General features: G+C 42.7%; 1 protein-coding gene across 7 annotated transcripts in view; it reads left to right on the forward strand.

The window, feature by feature from the left end:
* Nucleotides 1–17,174, forward strand: part of QTRT2 (queuine tRNA-ribosyltransferase accessory subunit 2) — a 222,788-nt gene extending 205,614 nt beyond the window's left edge. For all 7 annotated transcript variants that reach the window (XM_086935601.1, XM_086935596.1, XM_086935602.1 and 4 more), the window contains one exon: nt 15,976–17,174. In XM_086935601.1, the coding sequence (XP_086791727.1) occupies nt 15,976–16,207 (232 nt within the window). In that variant the 3' untranslated portion in view covers nt 16,208–17,174. The remainder of the gene's footprint in view (nt 1–15,975) is intronic.
* Nucleotides 17,175–23,026: the final 5,852 nt, after the last annotated feature.

Consider the following 23,026-nt stretch of genomic DNA (forward strand, 5'->3'; position numbering starts at 1 on the left):
CAAACAACAAAAATCCACAATACTATACTTCAAAAATGGTAGAATTAGCTTAGTTCTCTTTAGATGTAAAATGCAACACTTTGAGTTAATTTTTTTATTTATAACTTTTTATTTTTATTGCAAACAGAATCTTTTCTTAGCTGTGAGATATATGAAATTTACAGTAGAAAGCATAGCATAATTTTATTTTATAGCATAACCATAATAAATTTGATCAGCAAATAAAGCAAAGAAGAGTCCCACAATAGAAATAATAAAATGAGTTTTAACAGAGTTAACAGCATATACTATCGACTCGTTTCCCCTTGAATCCATTGTTGAAGATGCGCCCAAATTTCCCTCCCCAATTGTTTTTTTCTTCCTTTTGTTGCATAAATAGCCAATTCAAAATTAAACTTAGCTAACAGGCGAGCTCTCCACATGGAAAAGGAAGGTGGTTCGGGGCTAATCCATTCATGGGTAATACATGCACGTAGCATAGACATCATAATAAATATCAAAGACCGTTGTTCGTTTTCAAGAGAGTTTGACGATAATCCTATTAAAATCATCTCCGAAGTTAAATTCACTGTAGTTCCTAATATAACCAAGATAAAGTTCTGAATTTCTGAGAGTAAAATAGTTAGCTTAGAGCAACAAGAGAACATATGTATTGCATCTGCTCCTATCAAAGTACAACGATTACAGCGTATACCTGCAATAGCTCCCCATTTCATAACTTTAGCTGGTGTATAATAAAGATCAAACAGTACCATATAGTGCTGTGTGCGTGATCGCCCAGAAAATAAGATAGAATTAGCTAGCCCAATTGATTTCTCAATCAAAACATTATCTACCCCCAATTTCTCGGACCATTTCTGTTGAGTCACAGATAAGTCATCTGGGAGGAGAGAAATAAGTAAATTATAAAAGTACCCTATCTTTCTTTTAGAGTAAAGACTATCTATCAATAAAATCTTTTGAAGACCCTGTCGCTCACGAGACGATATTGCGCTTAGAAAGCTATACAACTGAAGATATTTAAAGTAGTCCCGACTCGTGAGATTAAATTTAGATTGAAGTTCAGAAAATGTGATTATACAATTATCCTTCCATAGATCACCAAGACAAGTAATGCCATTATTCTTCCATCTATTCATAATATGATCTCTGAATACAGAGGGGAAACAATGTGGTGAAGTTAAAGGAGTGTAGCTCAGCAGTTTTGGAATCCCAGCAAGCCTCCTAATAATCTTCCATGCTCTATATGCTGCAGTTTGAATCTTAATTTTTTTTTGTAGTAACTCGGCTCTACAATTTTTAGGAAATAGCCACAAGCTTCGGTACCTAGTGCAAATTCATAGATAGATGGGGTATGTGCTAGTGACATCGGGGCTTTGACACCTATTATTAAGGGGGATATAAATTGTAATACGGCTGCCAAATAATAAAACAAAAAATGTGGGATGCCCCACCCTCCTCTAGACTTTGGTAGGATCATTTTTTTGTAAGCTCTCCGATTGCCCCTATAGCCACATAAGAATCTCCCTGTCATCTTTTCCATTTGTTTAAAGAAATCTAAGGGGAAGTCAAGCGGTACTGTTCTGAATAAGTATAGAAATTTGGGCAGGATTAACATTTTTAAAACATTATTCCTCCCGTGTAAAGATAAATGTAAATGATCAATTCGTTCAAGAGTGGAGTTAGCCTTCTTCAAAATTGGGATATAATTAAGTTTAGGGATGTTAGAAATTGGGGTTGTTAACTTAAATCCCAGATATGTTGCTTCAGAAACTATACTATATATGACTTCAACATCCACATGGATAAACCCGACTGTGCCATGGCAGAGCAACTCAGAGCTACTTTAAGCACGGCCAGTCTTAGACTGATCAATGAGGGCCCTACACATATGGGGGGCCATACTATTGATCTTATCTTCTCTAACATCAAAAATGTGCTGCCCGAGGTACCACTCCCCCTGACTTGGTCAGACCACTCACTTGTCCCATTTACACTGAACCTGGCGCACGACATTTCTGCGTCCAGCAAATGTTACTTCCTAAAAAGGCAATGGAAAAAGCTGACCCCCGAGACTATGGGCCCTGTCCTGGCAAAAACCACCCCATCTCTGACAAACAATGCCAATATTGATGCTCAACTCCTCAACGAGTGGGTTGGAAAGATGGTTTCCTCCATTGCGCCTGCTTCCCGAGCACTATCTAAAAGAAACTCTCCCTCAGCACCCTGGTTCTCGCAGGAACTAAGAATAGAGAAAGCAGCTTGTAAAAAGCTGGAGAGCAAATTATGGCCTGGAAGAAAAGACTAGGTACAAGAAAGCCTCTAAAAATCTACGGAAAGCTATTAGGAAAAGTAAAAAACACTTTTACGCAGACTTGATTCTACAGGCAGAACAGTCTAGTAAACAGATCTTCAAAGTAGTACAGTCATTTTTTAAACCAAAGTGCATTGAGAGGGAGGTTGCTCCAACAGTTATGCTATGTCAGCAAATTTCCGAGTTCTTTGACCAAAAAATTAAAAAGGTCTATGACTCTTTTGGACCAGCAATAAAAACAGTGAAACAGGACCTCGCGAGTAATGGCGAGCTAGGTGAGACTTTCACCCAGTTCCTGAATATCCCCTTGAGTGAAGTAAGGCAAGAACTGGTCCGATGTAAATCTGGTTCACCCGACGACCCCTGCCCTGCGAAACTATGGAGCTCTATAGCCGACTTCGTAGCTCCTACACTTCACCATATCTGGAACTCCTCCATTGCTTCAGGCATATTTCCGGATGTATGGAAACATGCTACCCTCCTGCCCTTAAAGAAAAAGCCCAATGGGGATCCTGAAGATCTCACTAATCTCCGCCCGATATCCCTATTAGCTGCCCCGGGAAAAATGCTGGAAAAAGTCATACAGCGCCAGCTGAGTAAATTTGTAGAAGTAAATAAAATTCTTCATGAAACACAGTCTGGCTTCCGCCCCGGCTTTAGCACGGAAACAGCGCTTATTGAGGTAGCCGAGTCAGTAAGGTGGTCGATGGATGCAGGGAACTCAGCAATGCTTGTACTCCTGGATCTGTCGGCCGCCTTCGATACGGTGGACCACGCCAGACTAGTCAGCCAGCTGGCCGAGATAGGGATTCAGGATAAGGCGCTGGGTTGGATACACTCTTATCTATCCCAGAGAACTCAGAAGGTGGCACTTGGGACGATCTCTTCGGCACCCAAGACCCTTGGCTGTGGAGTTCCGCAGGGGTCGGCCCTAAGCCCCCTTTTGTTCAACGTCTACCTTGCTCCTCTCTTTACGCTAATCGCCAACTGGGGTGTCAAGGCAATTTCGTATGCCGACGACACACAGTTGGTATTTCCGTATTCCGAGACCACGCAAGAGTCCTTTTCAAACTTCAAAGGCTGTCTCCAAGATGTAGCCCATTGGATGAATGCAAATAAATTAAAACTCAATGCCAATAAGACTGAAGTTATCTTTTTTGGCAAGGGTCCTCCGCCCACGGCAGAACTCTGGTGGCCGATGGAGATGGGCCCTGCCCCCTCACCTAGTCACACGGCAAAAAATCTTGGAGTGAGATGGGATGATAGCATGTCCTTTACCTCCCATATCCAACAAGTTGCCGGCTGTTGTATGAGCAAACTGAGAAATCTCCGAAAAATCATCAGACTCCTACCAGAGAGCTGCCGAAAAACGGTTATCCACGCTACCGTTACCTCAAGGCTGGATTATGCCAACGGACTCTACCTTGGCCTACCAAAATACCCGACACAAAAGCTTCAGGTAGTTCAAAATGCGGCTGCGAGACAGTTACTGCGAATTCCACTCAAGCAGTCAGTCTCTCCGCATCTTCGATCCCTGCACTGGTTGCCAGTTGCCAGCAGAATAAAGTTTAAAGCACTAACGTTGGCATTTAGATCCCTGCATGGCTCCTGCCCAGAATACTTGAAAAACCGCCTCCCCAGATACTCCCAAACCCGTGCATTGCGGTCCAATTGTCGTGTTCAACTGACAGTCCCACGCACGAAAAAGGCCCGACTAGGTGGTCGGACCTTTTCAGCTAACGTCTCCGCTCTGTGGAATACCTTGCCACAAGAAATTCAACAGGCTCCTTTCGAATCCTGTTTTAAGTCTCTGCTAAAAACGTGGCTCTTTATCCAACCCCGCTAGCTTTCCTATCATTAGACCCAGGTCATCTGTGTTCTATTAGCGCCGGGACACCTCCCCGCGAGGTAGCTGTTGTGCTATACAAAATCCAGTATTATTATTATTATTATTATTATTGTTATTATTATTATTATTATTATTATATTGAGTCTGGGCGGGCGTTTTGGCCAAAAAAAGTATTTGTGTCTTGGATAAATTTAATTTATATCCTGAAAAGGACCCAAAAGTTGCTGCCAACTCCTCGATCTTAAAAAAAGCTTTATCAATATCTTTTGTTACAACCACCACATCATCTGCATACCCCAATGCTCTATAACTAACACCTGCAACCTCTACTGGAGTTATATCCTCATCTTGATTTAATTTATTGAGAAAAATATAAATATATATGGCAAAGAGGAGTGGAGAGGACGGGCACCCTTGTCGGGTTCCTCGTTGGATGGAAAATGAAGAAGATTTATTATTCCCCAATTTAACACAAGATGTCGGATTTTGATAAAGGGCCTTCAAGGCTGTTATTATACCTAGGCCGAATTCCTTCAAATTAAGTAGATCCCAAAGATAGGGCCAGGCCACCCTATCGAATGCCTTTTCGGCATCCAATAGGGTGACCCCGATTGATGTCCTAGTGCCTTCCGCCCAATCCATCAAAGCAATGATTCTCCGAATATGATCTGACGTATCTCTATTCGGAATACATCCATGCTGCCATCGAGATACAATTGTAGATATGATTCGTGATAGTCGAGAGGCTAAATTTTTTAATATACCTTGCTATCGGCATTAATTAATGAAATTGGCCTATATGATGCAGGGTTTAAAGGGTCTTTATCTTTTTTTAAGGAATGCCATAATAATAGATTGGCCCCAGGAGGATGGTGGTGCCCCTCTCTGTGCCTCCAGAAAAGTGGTCAGAATATCTTGTTCTAGAACATTCCTGAATATCTTGTAGAATTCCAACGGAATACTGTCGGGTCCCATAGCTTTTCCTATAGCTAGTGACAGTAGAGCTTTCGTTATTTCCTCCCATGTAATATCTGATTCCATAGCCAGCATTTGAACATTAGAGAGACGAGATGAGTGGTTTGTCATCCCAAAATTCATAAAAAGGTCTGAGGAGTAGGGTATAGTGTCATGCTGATAAAGTTTAAGATAAAACTGCCGGAAAACTTCTAAAATTAACTCAGGTTTGTTATGTATCTGACCGGCTTCATCCTGTAGTGAGTCTATGGTGTTAAAAACCTCTTTCTGTCAGATTTTTTTGGCCAATATCCTTCCTGAATTCTCACCCATTTCATATATCTGAGAACGAAAAGTAGCCAGCTGTTCCGCTAGTTTAGATGCAAATATTTCGTAAAGCCGTGCTTTATAAATAGCTAAGTTAGTTTCGATATCCCTAGTCTCCTGTGAGAGGGCAATTGCTGTTGCTAACTTCTTTTCCCAATCCAATACATCCTTATAATTTACATCAATTTTCTGCCGAATTATTTTTTGTTTCTTGATAACATAGGATAACGATTCTCCACGTATCCCTGCTTTAAAAGCAACCCAGACATTCTGAACGGAAGCCGTTCCCCTATTAATCTCAAAAAATTCTTTTATCCAGTTTGCCATATATTCTAGGTATTAAGCATCTGCCAATAATTTCCGATCAAATGTCCAAGTTCTGACTTGGAATGTGAAAGCCGTATAAGTTTTAACTTCAATCATTATTGGATTGTGATCAGAAACTAGTCGTGGATATAACTGAAATGTAGTATCATTAAGTAGTGCAGAATTAATAAAAAAATAATTTAAGCGTACACATTTTTAATGTGGAGAAGAAAAGAATGTAAACCCTGGTGCAAGAGGATTTTTTGCATAAGCCACATCACATAAGCCATAATCCAGTACCATGGACCTTGGAATTGCTCTATATGATATTTTTTAAAACCTTGATAAGGTATATTACCACGTATATCCACACCAGCTTCTAAATGAAGGTTAAGATCTCCACATACTATTAAAGAGGGTGGCCAATCAGCTAATTCTATATTTAAAAAGTTCAGGATGCCTGGATCATCCAAGTTTGGAGCGTGTATTGAACATATAGTCCATAATTTATTGTTAAAACTAATCTCGGTAATTACCCATCTACCATATTGATCCGCCTTACTGCGTTTAGAGCTTCCTAGCCCTCTCCATATTAGAATTGCCCCCCCTTTTGTAGTTGTCCCTTAACGTGTACATGCCAATAGATTCATCCCCAGATCCTTATACACCTGTCTATCATTCCACATAATATGTGATTATTGAAGGCAAAGGATATCAATCTTCATAGTCTGAATAATTTGCGCAGCAATCCCTCTTTTTTTCTTGTTATTTAAATCACAAATATTCCAAGAGCATATTCGTAATTTTTCCATCTTAATCAATTATTCTTCATGATCTGTGCGACCCCCAATACATTTATCTTCATACAGATAGCCATTCATGAGAATATATAAATCTCTAATTTTAGACAGTTGATTGCTATGCAGCAGAATATGTTGTATAATGAAAAGTCTGAAAAATTAAATAAACATAATAAACAGAATACTGCATTTTCTGAATTTGGTTTGCACCCTCCCTTCCCACCCCAAACCACCCCAGGCTCGGCCCGAGCCGCCCCTCCCGCCCCCCCCCCCTTCCCTTCACCCCAACCCAACCGGGACAAAGGGACATTCTAGTCCCTAGAGTTGGTGACATGAGAAGCTTTGAGTGGCTCACTTCTTCAGCTATTATCCATATGTATACAAACCAGTACATTAGCAAAGAAAATGAATATAATTCATCAAACCAAATAAAGACACTGGTTAGTCTAATAACAAGAGAACAGAAAAAAAACCTAGTAATAAAGAATTATCCATGCTCAAAAAAGAGAGAGAGTAGAATATACTATCAACACCCTTTGAACCGCTTCAGTAATCGCATATTCGGTAATCAAAAAGAAGCTAGTAACTCTTTAGCCGCCCCCTCAGAAGTTAGAAAATAGGAGCGCTCTTTATAAATTACTTTGAGCTTAGCAGGATTAAGGAGAAAGGCTTGGAATGGGGGTGTAAGCTGGCGAAACTGCCAGCGCAGTTGAACAGTGGCGTGGCAGTAGTCTGGGCGTACAAAAAATTCCAAGCTTTTCCCCTTACGCTTCCTGTTAGGCCTGGCGAAGTCGTAGAGGCCCTCCCTAGCCAAGAAATTATTTAGGGAAATCAAGATTGCACGTGGTTTGAAATTTGAGTCTTGTCGAGCGTTTTTTTGGAATGGGAGTCTATGGGCCCTCTGAAGTTAAGTCTCCCATCTCCACTGACTTAATTCTGGAAAGGCCTCTGAAAATCATTCCATCACAAATTGCCGAATATTCGCCCCCTCACTCCCCTCTGGTATGCCTAAGATTCGCAGATTGTTCCGGCGTGACCTATTCTCCAAGTCCACGAGCTTCCAATTGATTTCTTCTTTTAGCCCTTCCATCGCCAATATTTGAGTCTTTTGTTGAGCCATAGAGTCTTCAATTACTGAAATCCTGCCTTCTGTCTCTGTTACTCTAGCAATGGTTTCATTAGATGCCTTGACCACTTTCCTTAAGTTATTTTGTACCTTTCGCACTGCCCCCTGTGTGCGAAGATTCTCTGCTCTTGTTTCTTCTTTGTGATGGAGCATAACCTGTATAGGACATCTAATGTAATTTCAGATGTCTCTGACCCATCTAGAGTGGCTTTCGATGCTCCAGGCAATGTAAATGTAGATGGAGAAGGGCGGCCATTACCACCTTGCATAGTGAGAACTGAGTTTTCCTCGGCCCCCCATTCTGGTCTACTTGGTGAATCTTTGACCTCAGAATCATCATCCTCCTCATCAGCAACAAATTTCCTTAGATCTTGCGCGGAGCCGGACAGAGACTTTCCAGTATCGCTCAGGTCTCTCTCCCCATCTATACTATCTGAGTCTAAGGCTTGAGATAAGTCTGTCATTGAGTAAAAGTTGCCAGCGGAATCGATAGACTCTACATCCTCCACAGGAATATGTGACTCAGCTGATTCTGGCACCACGTGTATTTTGTTGGACACGGGTTTATGTCGGTTGTGGCTTTTACTGAGACAGTAGTTAATCCATTATTAGAGCTCATAGCTATCTGCGACTGTTTGGCCTGCGTATCCCCCTGATTATTTGTATTCTTAGATGCTGGTGGCAATTCTTTGTCAGAAACAGGAGTCTTCTTGGTAAACATCCCAGAGATCTTGGGGATCGGGATTTGTGAGTCTGATTTCCACAATGCCCCAAGAGAGGGAAGAGACGAAAGAAAGAAAGAGTCATCTACAGCACCTTGCGGCGGACTTATCCTGTGCACACATTCATGAGGTGGTATACATTAAAATCCTCTGAAAATTCTAAGGACACAGTCCCAAAGACCGGCCTTCTAGCCAGTATGCGTCAAAGATTTGGTGGTCATTGACTGGCTCATCAAGATACCAGGTGAACAGGTGCTCTATTTCTTGTCAAGCAACATATGTGAGTTGGTCTCGTCGCCATCATTCTCTGCTTGTAGGTTCCAACTCACAAAGAGACTAGCCCAACGATGCAGCCAGTGCGGTGTATTTCTGAACAGTTCCCCAAGTTACAAAGTTATGACTGATTGAGTTATGTAAATTTATGGCATGTGTATATCCGGAAAAAGTGGAATGGATATGTCCCTCGCGTACACTCCTCCTCTAGAACTTTGGAACTTTGCTCCACTCGAAGAACTCATCTAATACTACAGAGTCCACAGTAGGCATAAGAAACGAGCTGCGAGCGTAATAGACCGCCTGATTCCTTACCATGGCCTCTTCACTGTAAAATCACTGTGCTATCACCCAAGGAAGGTACTCCTTTTACAACAGATTCTTTATCTGTATGTTCTGCAGCTATCTTTGCAACTACTGGCAGCATTAATAGATGTACGTAATCTCACCTTCAGGCTCAACATACAAAATAGTTTAATGTGTAACAGATTCTGACTTTGGTGCTGCTTGTTTGTCTGTCATAAAACGGCTCAACCGTATTTGAACTATTGTTGCAAACAGGGTGTGAATAATGCTCCCTCATGGTGCTGGCTTTTCTGAGGGCTCCGCATTCTTTACTTTATCAAGATTTTGCAAGCTCAGTGAAAGGGTTTCAGATCAAATAAGACCTACAGTTTGTATGTGTTTTCTTTCATTTTAAAAGGTTTAACTGATAGAAAGGTTTATACAGTTCTATCTTAGGCTTCTGTTCATCCTTCTCGCTTACTGTTTAGCCTGTAATCTTTTTCCTTCCTTCCCCTACAAACATGTGTTTACTCTTCTCTGGGTCGAAGCTTCTCCATCTGTCTTTGAACAGACTCTGGGGCTGTGGGGATTTTATGGTTCCCGTTGGAAGAGTTGGGGAATGAGGTCTGTGGCGGTGTAGATGGAGATAAATATCTGCGGTGAACAGATTTAATAAACTCCTCTGGAGTCCTTGAATATCCTAAATATTACATACACATCTAAACGTAGACTTCAGTTGACATAAACTGCAGCAGATGTTTATATTTATATTTTTGTGTTTTGTTTTTATGTAACAGTTTTCCAGGCTGACAAAGGTAGAAATCCCAGAATGATCTTGAGGATTTTCAGTATTTTAAAGAATTTTCCGGATAGCGAATTTACTTGGTTGTGAAAGGACAGCTTGTGATCTAGCCAGATACCAACCAAGATTTTTAGCTTTTTGTTTTGGAGATGGTAAAGGACCCAGATTGGCAGGCTACCATGCGTTGAAACAAATATCAGGCTGATTACCAAGTGTTAGATTTGGGTGTCTCTAATTGGCCGAGGTAGGTACCTTTGACCAAATAGGGACCCTTGCGCCTAGTCAGGGTAAGAGGGTACACTCCTAAAATAACTCCTGCTCACCCCCTTGGTAGCTTGGCACGAGCAGACAGGCTTATCTCAGAGGCAGTGTGTAAAGCATTTGTGAACACATACAGTAACTCAGTGTCAACACTACAGATGGACACCACACAAGTTGTTGTATAAAAATAAGTATTTTTATATAGACTTAACAGAAGACCACAAACAACAAAAATCCACAATACTATACTTCAAAAATGGTAGAATTAGCTTAGTTCTCTTTAGATGTAAAATGCGACACTTTGATTTCAATGTACCTTTGGATGCGTAACGCTATACAATTAAAGTGTTGCAGGGAAGTTGATGCGGCGGTTCCTTACACGCAAGTACGGAGATGCATCAGGTACCCTTGCAATAGTGAAAAACGAAATGGGTGTAATTCAATACCCATTACTTTTTGTATATGCCCAGATGTGTTTGGAGTAGAGGGTTAACCCCGTTTTTATTATTACAGTAATTCACTATCCGGACATGCCACACACATCAGGGCATGTCCTACCTTTTACCTACAGTGCACCCTGCCCATGGGCCTAACTTAGGGGGGACTAATATGCAGAAAAGGGAAGGTTTAGGGACTCGCAAGTGGGTGCACTTGCTCAGTCAACATGGCAGTACCGGACTGCACACAGGCTCTGCAATGGCAGACATGAGACACACTTTACAGCTGCTCCGGTGGGTGGCACAATCAGTGCTGCAAGCCCGCCAGCAGCATTTGATTTACAAGCCCTGGGCACACGCAGTGCACTGAACTAGGGTTTGAGAAGTAAACCAAATAAGCCAATCATGGAGTCATTAATCCACACATCAATTTACAATAGGGAGAGCTTATGCACTTTGGGCACTTCAGGCACTTCACCACTGCTGATCAGTGCTTGAGTCATAAAAAAGCCAACAACAGGTCAGAAAAAATACAGGAGGAAGGCAAAAAGTTCAGGGATGACCCTGCAGAAAGGGCCAAGTCCAACACCCAGGATTACCATCTCTGTCTTCTGACCGTTTAATTTTAAGCAATTGCTGTCCATCCAGTTGGCTACTTCCAAAAGGCACAAGAGCAGCTGAGAAGAGGTGTTGTTGCTGTTTTGAGAGAGAGTGTGGATCAGCTGTGTATCATCCGCATACAAAGTGATGGTAAAGACAAGAAGTTCAGTAACATTGGGCATGGTGCGGCTGTAAACATTAAAGAGGGTTGAACTCAGGGAGGATCCCAGAGGCACTCCTTAACACCGTGGAAACGTTTTTGAGTGGGACAGTTTTTGAGAAACCCTGAAAAGTTCTGCCTTGCAAAAACGAGCCGAGTCAAAGCAGAGCCTTGATGCCTGTACTGCTTTCCCACAATCTCTTTAACACGATATAATGAGATAACATGTCAAAAGCAGCACTGAGATCTAACATAACTGCCACAGAGTCCCCTGACTCCAAGATGCAATGCACAGCACCGAGCCAGTAGCAAAGCAGATTAAGTGCTGTAAGATGGATGGAAGCCCGACTGAGTCCTGTGAAGCAAGTTATTACCGTCTAAAAAGTTTAAAAGTTGCTTGTTTACAAATTTCTCAGCGATCTTGGAGAAACAAGGGAAAAGGGTGATTGGTCGAATATTGTCTAGTTTCGAAGGATCGAGCAGAGGTTTCTTTAGTAATGGGACTACCATTGTGTGTTTCCAACTCTTTGAAACACAACCGGTGGCTAAGGAGCAATTCAAAAGATCGCACAAAACTGGATAGACCACCACCGAACCCTGCTCCAAAATAGATGGAGACACAGGGTCTAGGGGAGGAGCCAGATTTCACAGAGGAACACAGCGAACATATCATTAGCCATCAAATTTCAGAAGCCTAGCGGGATCATAAGATGTGTTGAACCAAACACTCCAACATGAAGAATCTCTTGCTTCAGCTGGAATCGAGGCGTAGACGTTGCCTACTTTTTGAGAGAAATGAAGAGCCAAATGGTTGCATCTCTCAACCGAGGGTGAAAGGGCAGAGGAGACTGAAGAGAGTGAGGTTAGCGACTTAACTATCGAGAAAAATCTCTCTAGAGGTATTGGTGGCTTACTAGATTTTAGTTGCACAAAATCCTCTGCAAGAATGCCTGAGTGGTAGTAGACTTTTAGAGCTGCTAGATAATCTACTTTACGAAATGGCTCATAGGTTTTACGCCCAAGACATTCAAGGAATTTACATTTTCGTAAGCGGGACAATTTGGCCTATGGCCCCTCTTATCCAGTCTTCAGTTTCTTTATTGGTCTTGTCCACATTCCTATCTAACATCGGTTTGCTATTACCAAGCAGTCGACAGAAGCTCACCGGATACAGTTCAACCCACTGATGCGACCAGACTGGCATACGGTCAGAGTCAGCCAGCACCCCTATGACCTTTATTGAGATAGGAATAGCAAAATCATCACACCAACTCAGAGGAAGCGTGTCATCAATCTCGAGATTACCTACATCAAGAGTGTGTTCAGACATGTGTAAGAGGCCATGCACTTGTTGAGTAAGTTGCAGGCTCTAGAGGTCCCCTAACAGAGTAACACCATCATGTTGGTTGAACTCGGTGGCCGACTGAGATGAATTTCACATTATGCATTCATAACTTAAATTCATTTTAGTAGCTGATGCCAAGAAAAGTCTTAAAAAGTTATTGGGTGTAAAATGTTTAATTTATTGAATATATGATGTTACCACGAATACAAGTTCCACGCATGGCAATACCACGCGAATTTTAGTTCGCAAGTGGCTTTACCACGCTGGAATTTGCAACGATGGATTACACCACGCATTTTAACTTCCATTAAACACTAAAAATAAAGATTATTTTCTTACCTGACACCTTCCTGTCTTTCACCAGCAGCCCGTACTTCCATCCACCATCGAAACAAGCGTCAAAACACGTCTGCCAAAATTAAAAAAGGACTGCTATTTTGACGTAACGGCACGTCTTTGGGGGAGGCACTTTCCTATTACCTAGTTGGTACTGAAGTGCGTTTTTTTTTTTTATTTAATTAACCCGCTCCTATGTTTATTTCTGGGGGGGAGACCCCCCCAGGCCCCCCCCAGCCCCTCCCCCAGCCGACCCCCGCCAACCCCCCAATCCCCCTAGCCAGAACGTATATGCGTGGCAAAGACTGTCTTTGAAGGCATACGCGTGGAAAAGACGTTTGCGAGGAAAGTGCCTCGTAGTAAACGTCACGCGTAGAAAAGCCTTCGTTGAAAATGATGTTTCCCAATTTATTATTATATGCAAACAGTTAGAGGATAGTAACTATGAAGGAAAGGTCTCATCTATTTTAAGAAATACTTGCACAACAGGTAAAGGAAAAGGTTTCAGCATTATATCAGTTGCTCACTGGAAGAGCCTGACGTTTGATGTTGTATGAAGCGCCTCCATTCAATGCGTCAAGCCCAGCGTTGAAAAAGTACTGGGCCCATTAGTTCATGGAGCCATCCTACACCAGGACATTCTGATCATAGGATCTCTCCCAAATTTGCCATTCTACAATTCTACACATGTTTTGTGGCAGGTTTGAGAACATGGAGGACTTTTTGTGTTCCTCTTTCACTCAGTTCCGTTCATAAATCTTTATTCGGCTATAAGTAGCGACAAAAGGACAATTCCGTGGAGAGTTATACAATTGGAAAACAAACCTAAAGTGCAATGTACTTAGTATAGAAACATTATCACAAGGACAATTAGGATGCACTGCCTACCAAGTTCCCTGCTTTGGGAATGCCACCAAAAAATGAATGATATTAAAACGGAAGTTCGTCAAATGAAAACTACCCTCTGTGCTCTGTAAATAAAGCTCAGGGCCTGTTGAAGATTTTATAAGACTGTACTTAAAAATAGAAGGCAAACCTTTGATTCACTAATAAAAAACAAATTTTAATCAAGCTTTTAGAATCTGCTTTAATGTTGTCAGGGATGGGAAAAACTCTGGAGTCCCCACGCTATTAAAAGCCAATTTAACATATACAATCCAGGGGATAACTGAAACATTATCCAGTGAACGACAATCTGATAGAAGCTCCCTGGTAAAGCTTGCCTCTGGTGAACCACACATCTTTAACCTAAATAGCAATGGAGTTAAACTAATTTAGTCTGTTATAAACTCAAGCCCTATTTCAGAAGTAGATTTTGGGACTGCCAAATGTTTACAGAGGAACATATTTTCCACCTTTTGTTGTGGACCAGCTACCTTATACCCCAAACTCCTGCCCACAGCTCCCAATAGGTTTTTGGCATAATTTTCTTGTAAATGAAAAATAGATTCTATGGCTCTCTGAAGGTGAATAGACCTAGTTCTAAGTAGAGATTCCCAGTTCATTAGGGAGTCCACAGGGATGCCCAAATATGTAAAAGTTTGTACCTGGGATATCTCTATCCCACCCAGTTGACATTTCTTTGCTTTCGAGTGTTTTGGCCCCACTTTCATTTTGAAAGGTTTTGATAATTGAGTTTTAAAATCCAAATTGCTTATAAGGGAGTTAGAAGCATCTGAAGGCCATATATAGTTTTTAACATAAGAACTGCGTCGTCCGCATATAACAGGACCAGGACAGAGCGGTTTCCCACTTGCGGCCCATCTTAACCAGCTTGAAATAGGTGCTTATCAAAACCATTTATATATAGGAGAAAAAACAACACAACCAATACACACCAATGACGAGCTCCCAATGTGGACCTTATTCTGGGAGAGAGTTCGCCATTCATTGCACATCGGATTCCTGCTGTGGCATCTTGGTACTATCGGCGAAGCAAGTCAATAATGGCTGGAGCAAACCCTTCCTCCTCCAGGACAGACATAGTTTAGATCGATTAACTAAGTCAGAGACACAGGCGAGGCCCATGAAAGCTAAATGAACAGCCTCCTGCCCCTACTCCACTCCCCTTTCTAGCCTTGACATACTTCCCTAGGATTACGCTGAGATTGAGGGTCTGCTCTGCAGTTCCATAGGGACTCCAACCAGACTTAGGGCTTTTCCTGAAGTGCTTGGCTTGATTGCATAAGTAACATTCTTTGCACACATGGGCTGACTCTACAGGAAGAGCCCACAATACAGAGGGTATTAAGTTCAGATTTTGCAGGATCAAAAATATTGGAAAAGTGATTGACCGATGTCTAAACTTGAATGAGAGATTCTATCACAGGTGCTTGGTAGTCAGAAAACAAGGGATGGTTAACAACTTTCCAAAACGCTGCACTATCCCTTAAGTTGTCAGCCTTCTCTAAATCCTCCCAGGCTGCAGCTCTAATCTCGGATTTTCTTTTAACCAAGATTTCCTTATAAGCCTTCTTGACAGAGATTATTTAATCTCTCATTCGTGATTTCCTTGAAAGTTCTCTTTCTCGTTGTTTATGTCCTGTGCAAGCATGATTGCACCAACCCTGTGCATTTATCTTTTACAGGCTTATTTCCCAGCAGCCTAGAGGAAGGTTTCAGTGCAAACCGAATGAAAGGCCTCTCAGATTTTCTGCGGGGCCTCATCATGGGCAGTCAGTACCATAAAGTCAGGCTGATGGTCCCTGACAAGATCTTCCAGGAAATGTTCCTTGTCTACATTCTCCCATTTGAATCGAATTCCTTTATCTCCTGTTTATGCTATTTCCTGGGCCATTACTCCATTAGAATTATCCTTTAGATTCAAACCCAAGGAAACCTAGAGGGGATTGTTATCACTGTTACCTTCTAGGTTCTTTTCTACCCTTTCTTCTCTTTCTTGTCAGAGTTGTAGATTGTTTGTGTCTTTCATTTGCAAGTTCTTTTATTTTATGAAACAGCAAAGTTTGAAGTTAGAGAGTATAAAACAAATAATAGTGATATTATGAATTCTGTGTGATGTCTGGAACATGTCCTCAGAGTTATGTATAATGTTTGTATTTTTTATGTTCTTGGCAGATACTGGGATGATTTTGACCCCGTGGTTCCAGACTGCTCGTGCTATTGTTGCCGCAACCACAGCCGTGCCTACATCCATCACCTCCTAACGTCCAAAGAGCTGCTGGCCGGCATTCTGCTCATGATCCACAACTTCCATCACTACTTCGGCTTCTTCCGCTCCATCCGTGAGGCGCTGAGGGATGGTCAGATGCACAAGCTGAAGGAACTGGTCTTCCGACAGACCCAATAACATCAGATTAGGGGGACATTCCTCAGACTGTACAAAGTCGAAGGGGACGTCACTGGACAGGAAAGCAGCAGCATCAACAATGGCTTGGAGTATTGTGCCACAGATGTCTTTGGGAGCTCAGGGCTATACTTTTATAGAAGTGCATGCGTTGAATGCAGCTGCAGGAAGGCGTCTCTGGAGGGATATCTTCTAGAATGCCCTTTGTTTTCCTCGTGGCTTGAACAGTGATGGTAGAATTTCTTCCTTTACTCGTTTTGGAAGCAGTGGTTGGCACTGTATGGAAGAATACCTTGGACGATCTGCAAAGACAGTCTTCAAACTACCATGGGCATTGTCCAGAGGGCTCAGAGCAGAGGGGCAGCCACATTGACGATGGTCACCGGCATGCGTTAAAAGACAGCGACCCCATAGAAAGTTACGATTTGCAAAATGCAAACCGGGTCTGTACTTTTCACCCCCTGCTCCCATAAGACATCTTGGCCAGTTGGCATCACGGTCTTCCAGTGTTTCTTTTTATTCATTGGCACTGCAATTCCAAAAAACAAGCTTCAAGGCATGACTGCGTTCCAGCAAGTGAAAATCGTTTTACCATATCAGAAAGGTCAAGACTTGCTGTATCTTAGTCACTAATGTGCAAACTATTGCTTTATTTAATCGTGACATGACGTCACACTGTTTCACACCACATGAGTTTAATAATGTACTAAATTTGGACAACCCACCCGTGTTGCATCCTAAATTGGCCACAAACCCTTTTTTTAAATCGTAGAATCCATGCGCTTGTAATTAAATTGTGAAGAAACTGTTGTGCCACTGCATTTTTAAAAACATTTTGGGTATATTTAAATTTTTCTTTAGGAAATCATACAACAGTGAAAGCAGAAAGGAAAACAGCATCATGTAAAAGCAACTCTGATGTAGACGCATACAGCTGTTTTTTTTTATAAAGAAAAACGTTTGTAATGACTGCATTTGTGTTTTTTGCCTCTTTCTAGGTTAATATTCTTCGGTTTTTAGCCAAAGTGTTTTGATAGAAGTCCTTAACATCTGGACAATGTGGAAGACTGAAGGTCTTAAGCTCGCCGGCCAGGTGTAAACTAGCAAAATCAAATTGGCCTCACTGGGTACAGGGAAGAAAGCATGATTGAAAACACAGCTGTTGAGCTTGGGAGGAATAAGGACAGAGAGAACTTGTAAGAAATTCTAGTACATTGAGGTCCATGGGCTACTAAACAGAAACTTGGGGAATGGGCTGAACCTGGGGGCTGCCAGCGGTCTACAGATGATTGTTCCCTGGCTCGTCATGAGCCATGGTGGTCGTGTGCTCATGGCGAGCTGAGCTCGTCATGACCACACCCGTTTCTTTAGAACGCTCGCGCAACAGGGGAACTTGCCCAGCGTGCGAGCGTTCTAACGGTCATGATGAGCTCAGCTCGTCATGAGCACATAAGCCGAGCGCCGTGGCTCATGACTAGCTGAGCTCGTCATGAGCATGGAAGGTGTTAAAGTTATGGTGCTTCCTCCATGTGATATCATTAAATCCCTCAATCAATCAGGGCTTAGTCCTCGCCCCCCTCTTGACACACCCTCTTAAGACCTTTTTAAAAACAAGTCTTGAACCGCAAACATCTTCTAATTATAGACGCATGTTTGTTTTGCATGCTCTGGCTAAAGCCATTGAGAAATGGATATCTTAACATGGAATTGACTTTGGGGCTCATTGCAAGTCGGGCGGAGCGGACTACCTCATGGAGTTCCTCTGATTTCAATTGGGTCGGTTTTTACACACCCGAAGTATGGGAGAACCAAACCCAGTGTTTCCAACTGGCAATTCTGGCCTGAAAAATTACAGGAGGCTTTGCCTCATTCCCTGCATTTTCTGGACAAGGAACATCATAGAAGGCTTTGCCTTATTCGCTGCATTTTTCGGACCAGGAACATCTTGGGAGGCTTTGCCTCATTCCGTGCATTTTCTGGACCGGGAACATCATTGAAGGCTTTGCCTTATTCGCTGCATTTTTCGGACCAGGTAAATCTTGGGAAGCTTTGCCTCATTCCCTGCATTTTTTGGACCGGGTTAGTCATACTGCCAGAAAACATCTTCCTTCCCAAAATACCTCCACCCGTTTTGGTCACACTCGACCCTTCTCATATCTCCCTGCATACATTTACCACCTCCTTGGAGCCAGTGGTAAATAAGTGTGTTAAACCACAACAAACTGAGGATTCGGAGTGGTTTTATAACCGTAAAAGCCAGCCCCCATTCCCATTGTAATTGCACAATACGTGGTGGATTCACCACACATTGACCGTAATACCGCTTGCAACTCGTAATCAGACTCTTTGCGGGAAGCAACAATCTTTTGGACCCCACACAGGCAGGTTTCCTGACTCTTCCAAGACAGTCAATGTTGTTGTCGTTATTGGATGACATCAGACAAATACCTGATTTCCGTGACGTCACAGCTCTGCTCCTATAGGATCTGTGTCCTTTGTTCGACACTGTTGATCATCGAGTGCTGCCAGGTCACCTTGGCCATGAAGGCTGGGACCTCGAATGGCTTCCTTCACTTTCATTGTCAGCACTTTCTCTTTTTGCATGTCCTTGCCATGTCTTGAAGGTTCCTCAAGATTCAAGCATTATGTTTTTTAAAGGAAATGCGATGCATTTAGGTTCTGGGACGTAGGTATTTGGCCTGTGTTTTTCAGATATACTGATGATACTCTGATGATATTGCGAATGATTGATAGGACGAGCGACTTTGATTGCTTCTTTCCAATTTAGTATTAGTATGACCGCCATTGCTAGGTGGCAAGAAACTTGTTACAGTTGTCAATCTAAAGGGATGATTCTAGGTGGTGTAAAATATACAGCAACTCTTTCTTTCTGGTCTATAGGCAAAGGAAAGTCAAAGTAAAAAAGTACACAATTTGGTTTGAACTTTCGCAGAGATCCTACTTTAGCTCCTCGGAGGAAGGCCACGGCTGGCACATTCTTCTCATCCTCCATGTGATGACAACATTTTTCCACTCCTTGTTGCTTCTCTTGCCCGGATTATGGCAATTAGCTTTATTTGGGTGTACCTCCAAATGTGATTCAACGTCTCCATATTGCTGTGGATGATGTATCATGTCTGCTTTTGCGTCTTCGTGCCAGATAGCGGGTCTCGGGAGTTCTTATAAAGCATCACTGGCTTACCATGCACTGTCCACCGTTCCCAGAGGGAGTGTTTTTTTAGGCTGCAGACAAAGCCAAAAGTCAACAAGGATTTTGAGATCATCAGCTCTTCTACGGTGCCACAAATTAATTAGTTCAGGTGGCAAGGAAAATAATTTTACTATCTAGTGCCAAACTCTGGAACAGGCTTCCTCAAGAAAAAAAAAACACAACCGTGAATGAAGGCTTTGGGAAGAAGCTGAAAACCTGGTCAATTTATAATGATGTTCACTCAATGCAGGCTCTTTGCAGGCTCTACTAACGCATCTGGATTAAATACTATGTTTCTGATGCTACCAGTAATTTGGGGCGTAGCACAGAGTACTTTATAAGGTATAATGTGAAATGTACTTTTTCCAGTTGCATTAACTGTTGAGCCTAGCCATTGCAGGCATCTGACAATTCTTGTTCATCATTTCAGTTTCATTTTACAGCAATTCTAGGATATATCTTGAGTTACAGAAATTGACCTTACAATTGAGGGGAAATTGAGGAAGGTTTGTCATAACGGCTTGAGGGCAACGGTGTTTCTCCTGCTTATGAGGTTCCGCAGAGCCTGCAGGATCACACATAAGGATGTAAATTAGGTTCAGCACTTTGCCTAACATGATGTATCTTTCACCACCCCACCTAATGTCTGCCATATTGATGCTGTAAAGTGTGAGAGTGTTACACCTGTGTGATTGCCACGGCTGCCCACTGCCCTGTCTCCCTTCATTACGTAGTGCGAAGAGGCGAAACTAACAAAGCATGAAGGAAGAGATGAGGGAGATTACAGGTGCTGCCACGTCATAAGAGGATGAAGCTATAGCGCAACAATTTTAGATTTACTTTGTTTCTAGTGGATCGTCATCCTTGTCCTGGTCCCGATAGTGCGTGGTTACTTGACAACTTTGGTGACCAAATCCACTTAGCACTGATGAGGAATGACCTTCAGTGCTATTGCACTGCTTTTTGAAAGAAATATGGGTCACTACAACACAAACCAACACTACGCAATACATTACCATGCATGCACACCGATTACACTCACTATGCAGTGACCTTTATTACTACGCATGCCACAACCACACATAGCCACACCATTACAAATGTATTAATTTACATACATAAAAAACCCATATGTACACACTCCTACCATCTAATGTTGAGCTCAGCCATTTGCACAGTTTGCAAGTGTTTTTTTTTAGGAAGTCTCTTGCGTCACAAGATATAGTGTGACGACTCCTCTTGTACATTGTGCATGAGCACGTGAATCCTTATTAGGGTATTTCTGCATAGTGGGTGAGAGTATGTATTGAGTGTCAACATAAGCATGGTGCATCAAGCGCAATATGCAGTGAAATACAGTAAGAGATCTGTAAAAGGCACAGCTCCCACTGAGGAGGATAGGTGCATGTGTATCTACAGCACTGTACACTACGACCAGATGCTTACTGGCTAAGTATTTTTCTATGCTTAGTATAGACTATAAAGAAGTGCCTTCTTGAAGCAGAGGCGCGTGTGTGGATGAGGCAGGGGCCTGAAACAGGGTCCTTAACAATGTCCTGGCCCACCATGGCCTGTTGATGGGCTAAGATGTCCACACAATAGTCAATCAAACAGAATGGTAACCGCCTTACTCCTCGCACTGCTCCAGTGTTCCTCAAAGTTATGGGTCACCTTATCATTTACCATGTCCACGTACATGGGGTACAAACGAGCCTCTACATGGAGCCTCCATAGCGAGACTGCCGGTTGTCCGCTTCCCAGCTCACATTTCATCAGCATGAAAGAATGGTCCGTTAAGTACTGTGCCAGGTACTCCACCTCCCTTACGCCCTGCGCAAGGACCACTGAGATAAAACAATGGTCCTGTATGCTTTAAGTCCTGACTGAAGGTGTATGACATGAGTATGACCTCACTATAGGATGCCTCTCCTTCCTAATATCCACCAGTCCCTTGGACCGTGTCTTGTGATGCCCCAGTCATTGCTGTCTTGGTGTAGAGTCGGGGAGACTGCCGGTCTACATTTCCATCCAATAGACAAGTTGAAATCCCCAGCCATGATTGCGCACGCTACCAGGATCTCAGTTACAGCAGCTGTTACCTGCCCATCAAAGGTTGGTCAATCAATATTAGGTGCATACACATTCACCAGGCACACATCCCTCCCGTCCAGCGCCTGGAATAGGATCACGTATCTGCCCTCCTTGATGATTTTTTGTCCCTTGTGATAAAAAGGGACCCCTGGTGCCATCCAAATCATCACCCCTCCATATTTCCAGAATAGGAATTGGAGTAGAGCTGTCCCCTCCACTGTTTCAACTGAGGCACCCAGTCCCCTCAGACGTGGGTCTCCTATAGAAAGGCGATATGGACTCAGTAATGTTTCATGTAAGTGAAGACCCTCTGTTGTTTTTCCAATCGATCCAGTCTTCTGACATTTCAAGTCAGAAACTTCATCGTCCCACCTGCCATCATCCTTTCCATCCCTGACGTCCTCCATCTGCTCATCAGCACATTGGCACCAGGTAATCAGCCATATACATGACAGGTGTAAGCAGCAAGGTAGATCAATACATGAGCAGTTCAGGTTTGTTTATTTATTTTATTTATTTATTTGAGTTTTATAGAGCGCAAACCTGACCCGTAATGTATCAGAGCGGTTTATAGGATTGACAGGTAAAATACATGAACTTGGGAGGATGGATACAGTTGGGGTAAAAACAGGTACTTGCAATAAGTAATAGGAAAGGGAAGAATGGCAGAAACAAATCATGGAAACAGTAGGGATAAGAACCTATAGCAACTTTGTACAAGTGAGGTAGTGTCACGACCAGGGAAGGATGCCCCGAAGAGCCTGGTGAGTACCATCCAGATAGCCGTGGGTAAAGCGTAATAGTATGAGAAAACAGTCGCTGAGGTGATTAACATGCGAATGTTAGGAGAGGAATTTGTATGAAACAAGGAAAAGAGGCAGCAATTACAGATTTTGGTAACAGTTGGGATAGAAGCAAATAGCACATTATACAAGTCTAGCAATCTTAGTTTCAAGGAATGCTGCCCAGAGGTGTCTGGCGTGTATAATCCGGGAGACCGTAGGGAAGGCCATAATGGTATGAGACAACAAAATCACTGGGGTTATTGAATACTAGCGTTAGGAGAAGAATTTGCCCATTAGGAAAGTCTTGGCCTCCTTTTTAAAGTGTGCCAAGAACGAAAGTCTTCTGATGGCGGGCGGAAATGAATTCCAAATTCTTGGGGCGGCCCCAGAGAAGGCCCGACTATGGGGTTTTTTCCACAGGCTTGCTGGTTGGAGCAACAGGTCTATGGCGGACCGTGAGTTTCTAGCGCCTCCGGAAATCACGGGTTTTTGGGCAAGATATGCTGGGGAATTGGAGTATAGTGCCTTATGTGTGATGCAGGCCAGCTTAAGTTGGATTCTGGCCTCGAGAGGGATTCATTTTAGAGCTTTGAGGTGGGGAGAGATGTGGTCGAATTTCTTAGAGCCTGTTAGGAGTCTAGCGGCGGCGTTAAGACAGTCTTTTAGTGGAGCTAGAGAGTTTTTGGGAAGACCTGCGAGGGTAGAGCATCCATATTCCAGTCTGGAGATGACTAG

This window comes from Lissotriton vulgaris, chromosome 8, assembly GCF_964263255.1.
Source record: "Lissotriton vulgaris chromosome 8, aLisVul1.2, whole genome shotgun sequence".
Taxonomy (NCBI): Eukaryota; Metazoa; Chordata; class Amphibia; order Caudata; family Salamandridae; genus Lissotriton; species Lissotriton vulgaris.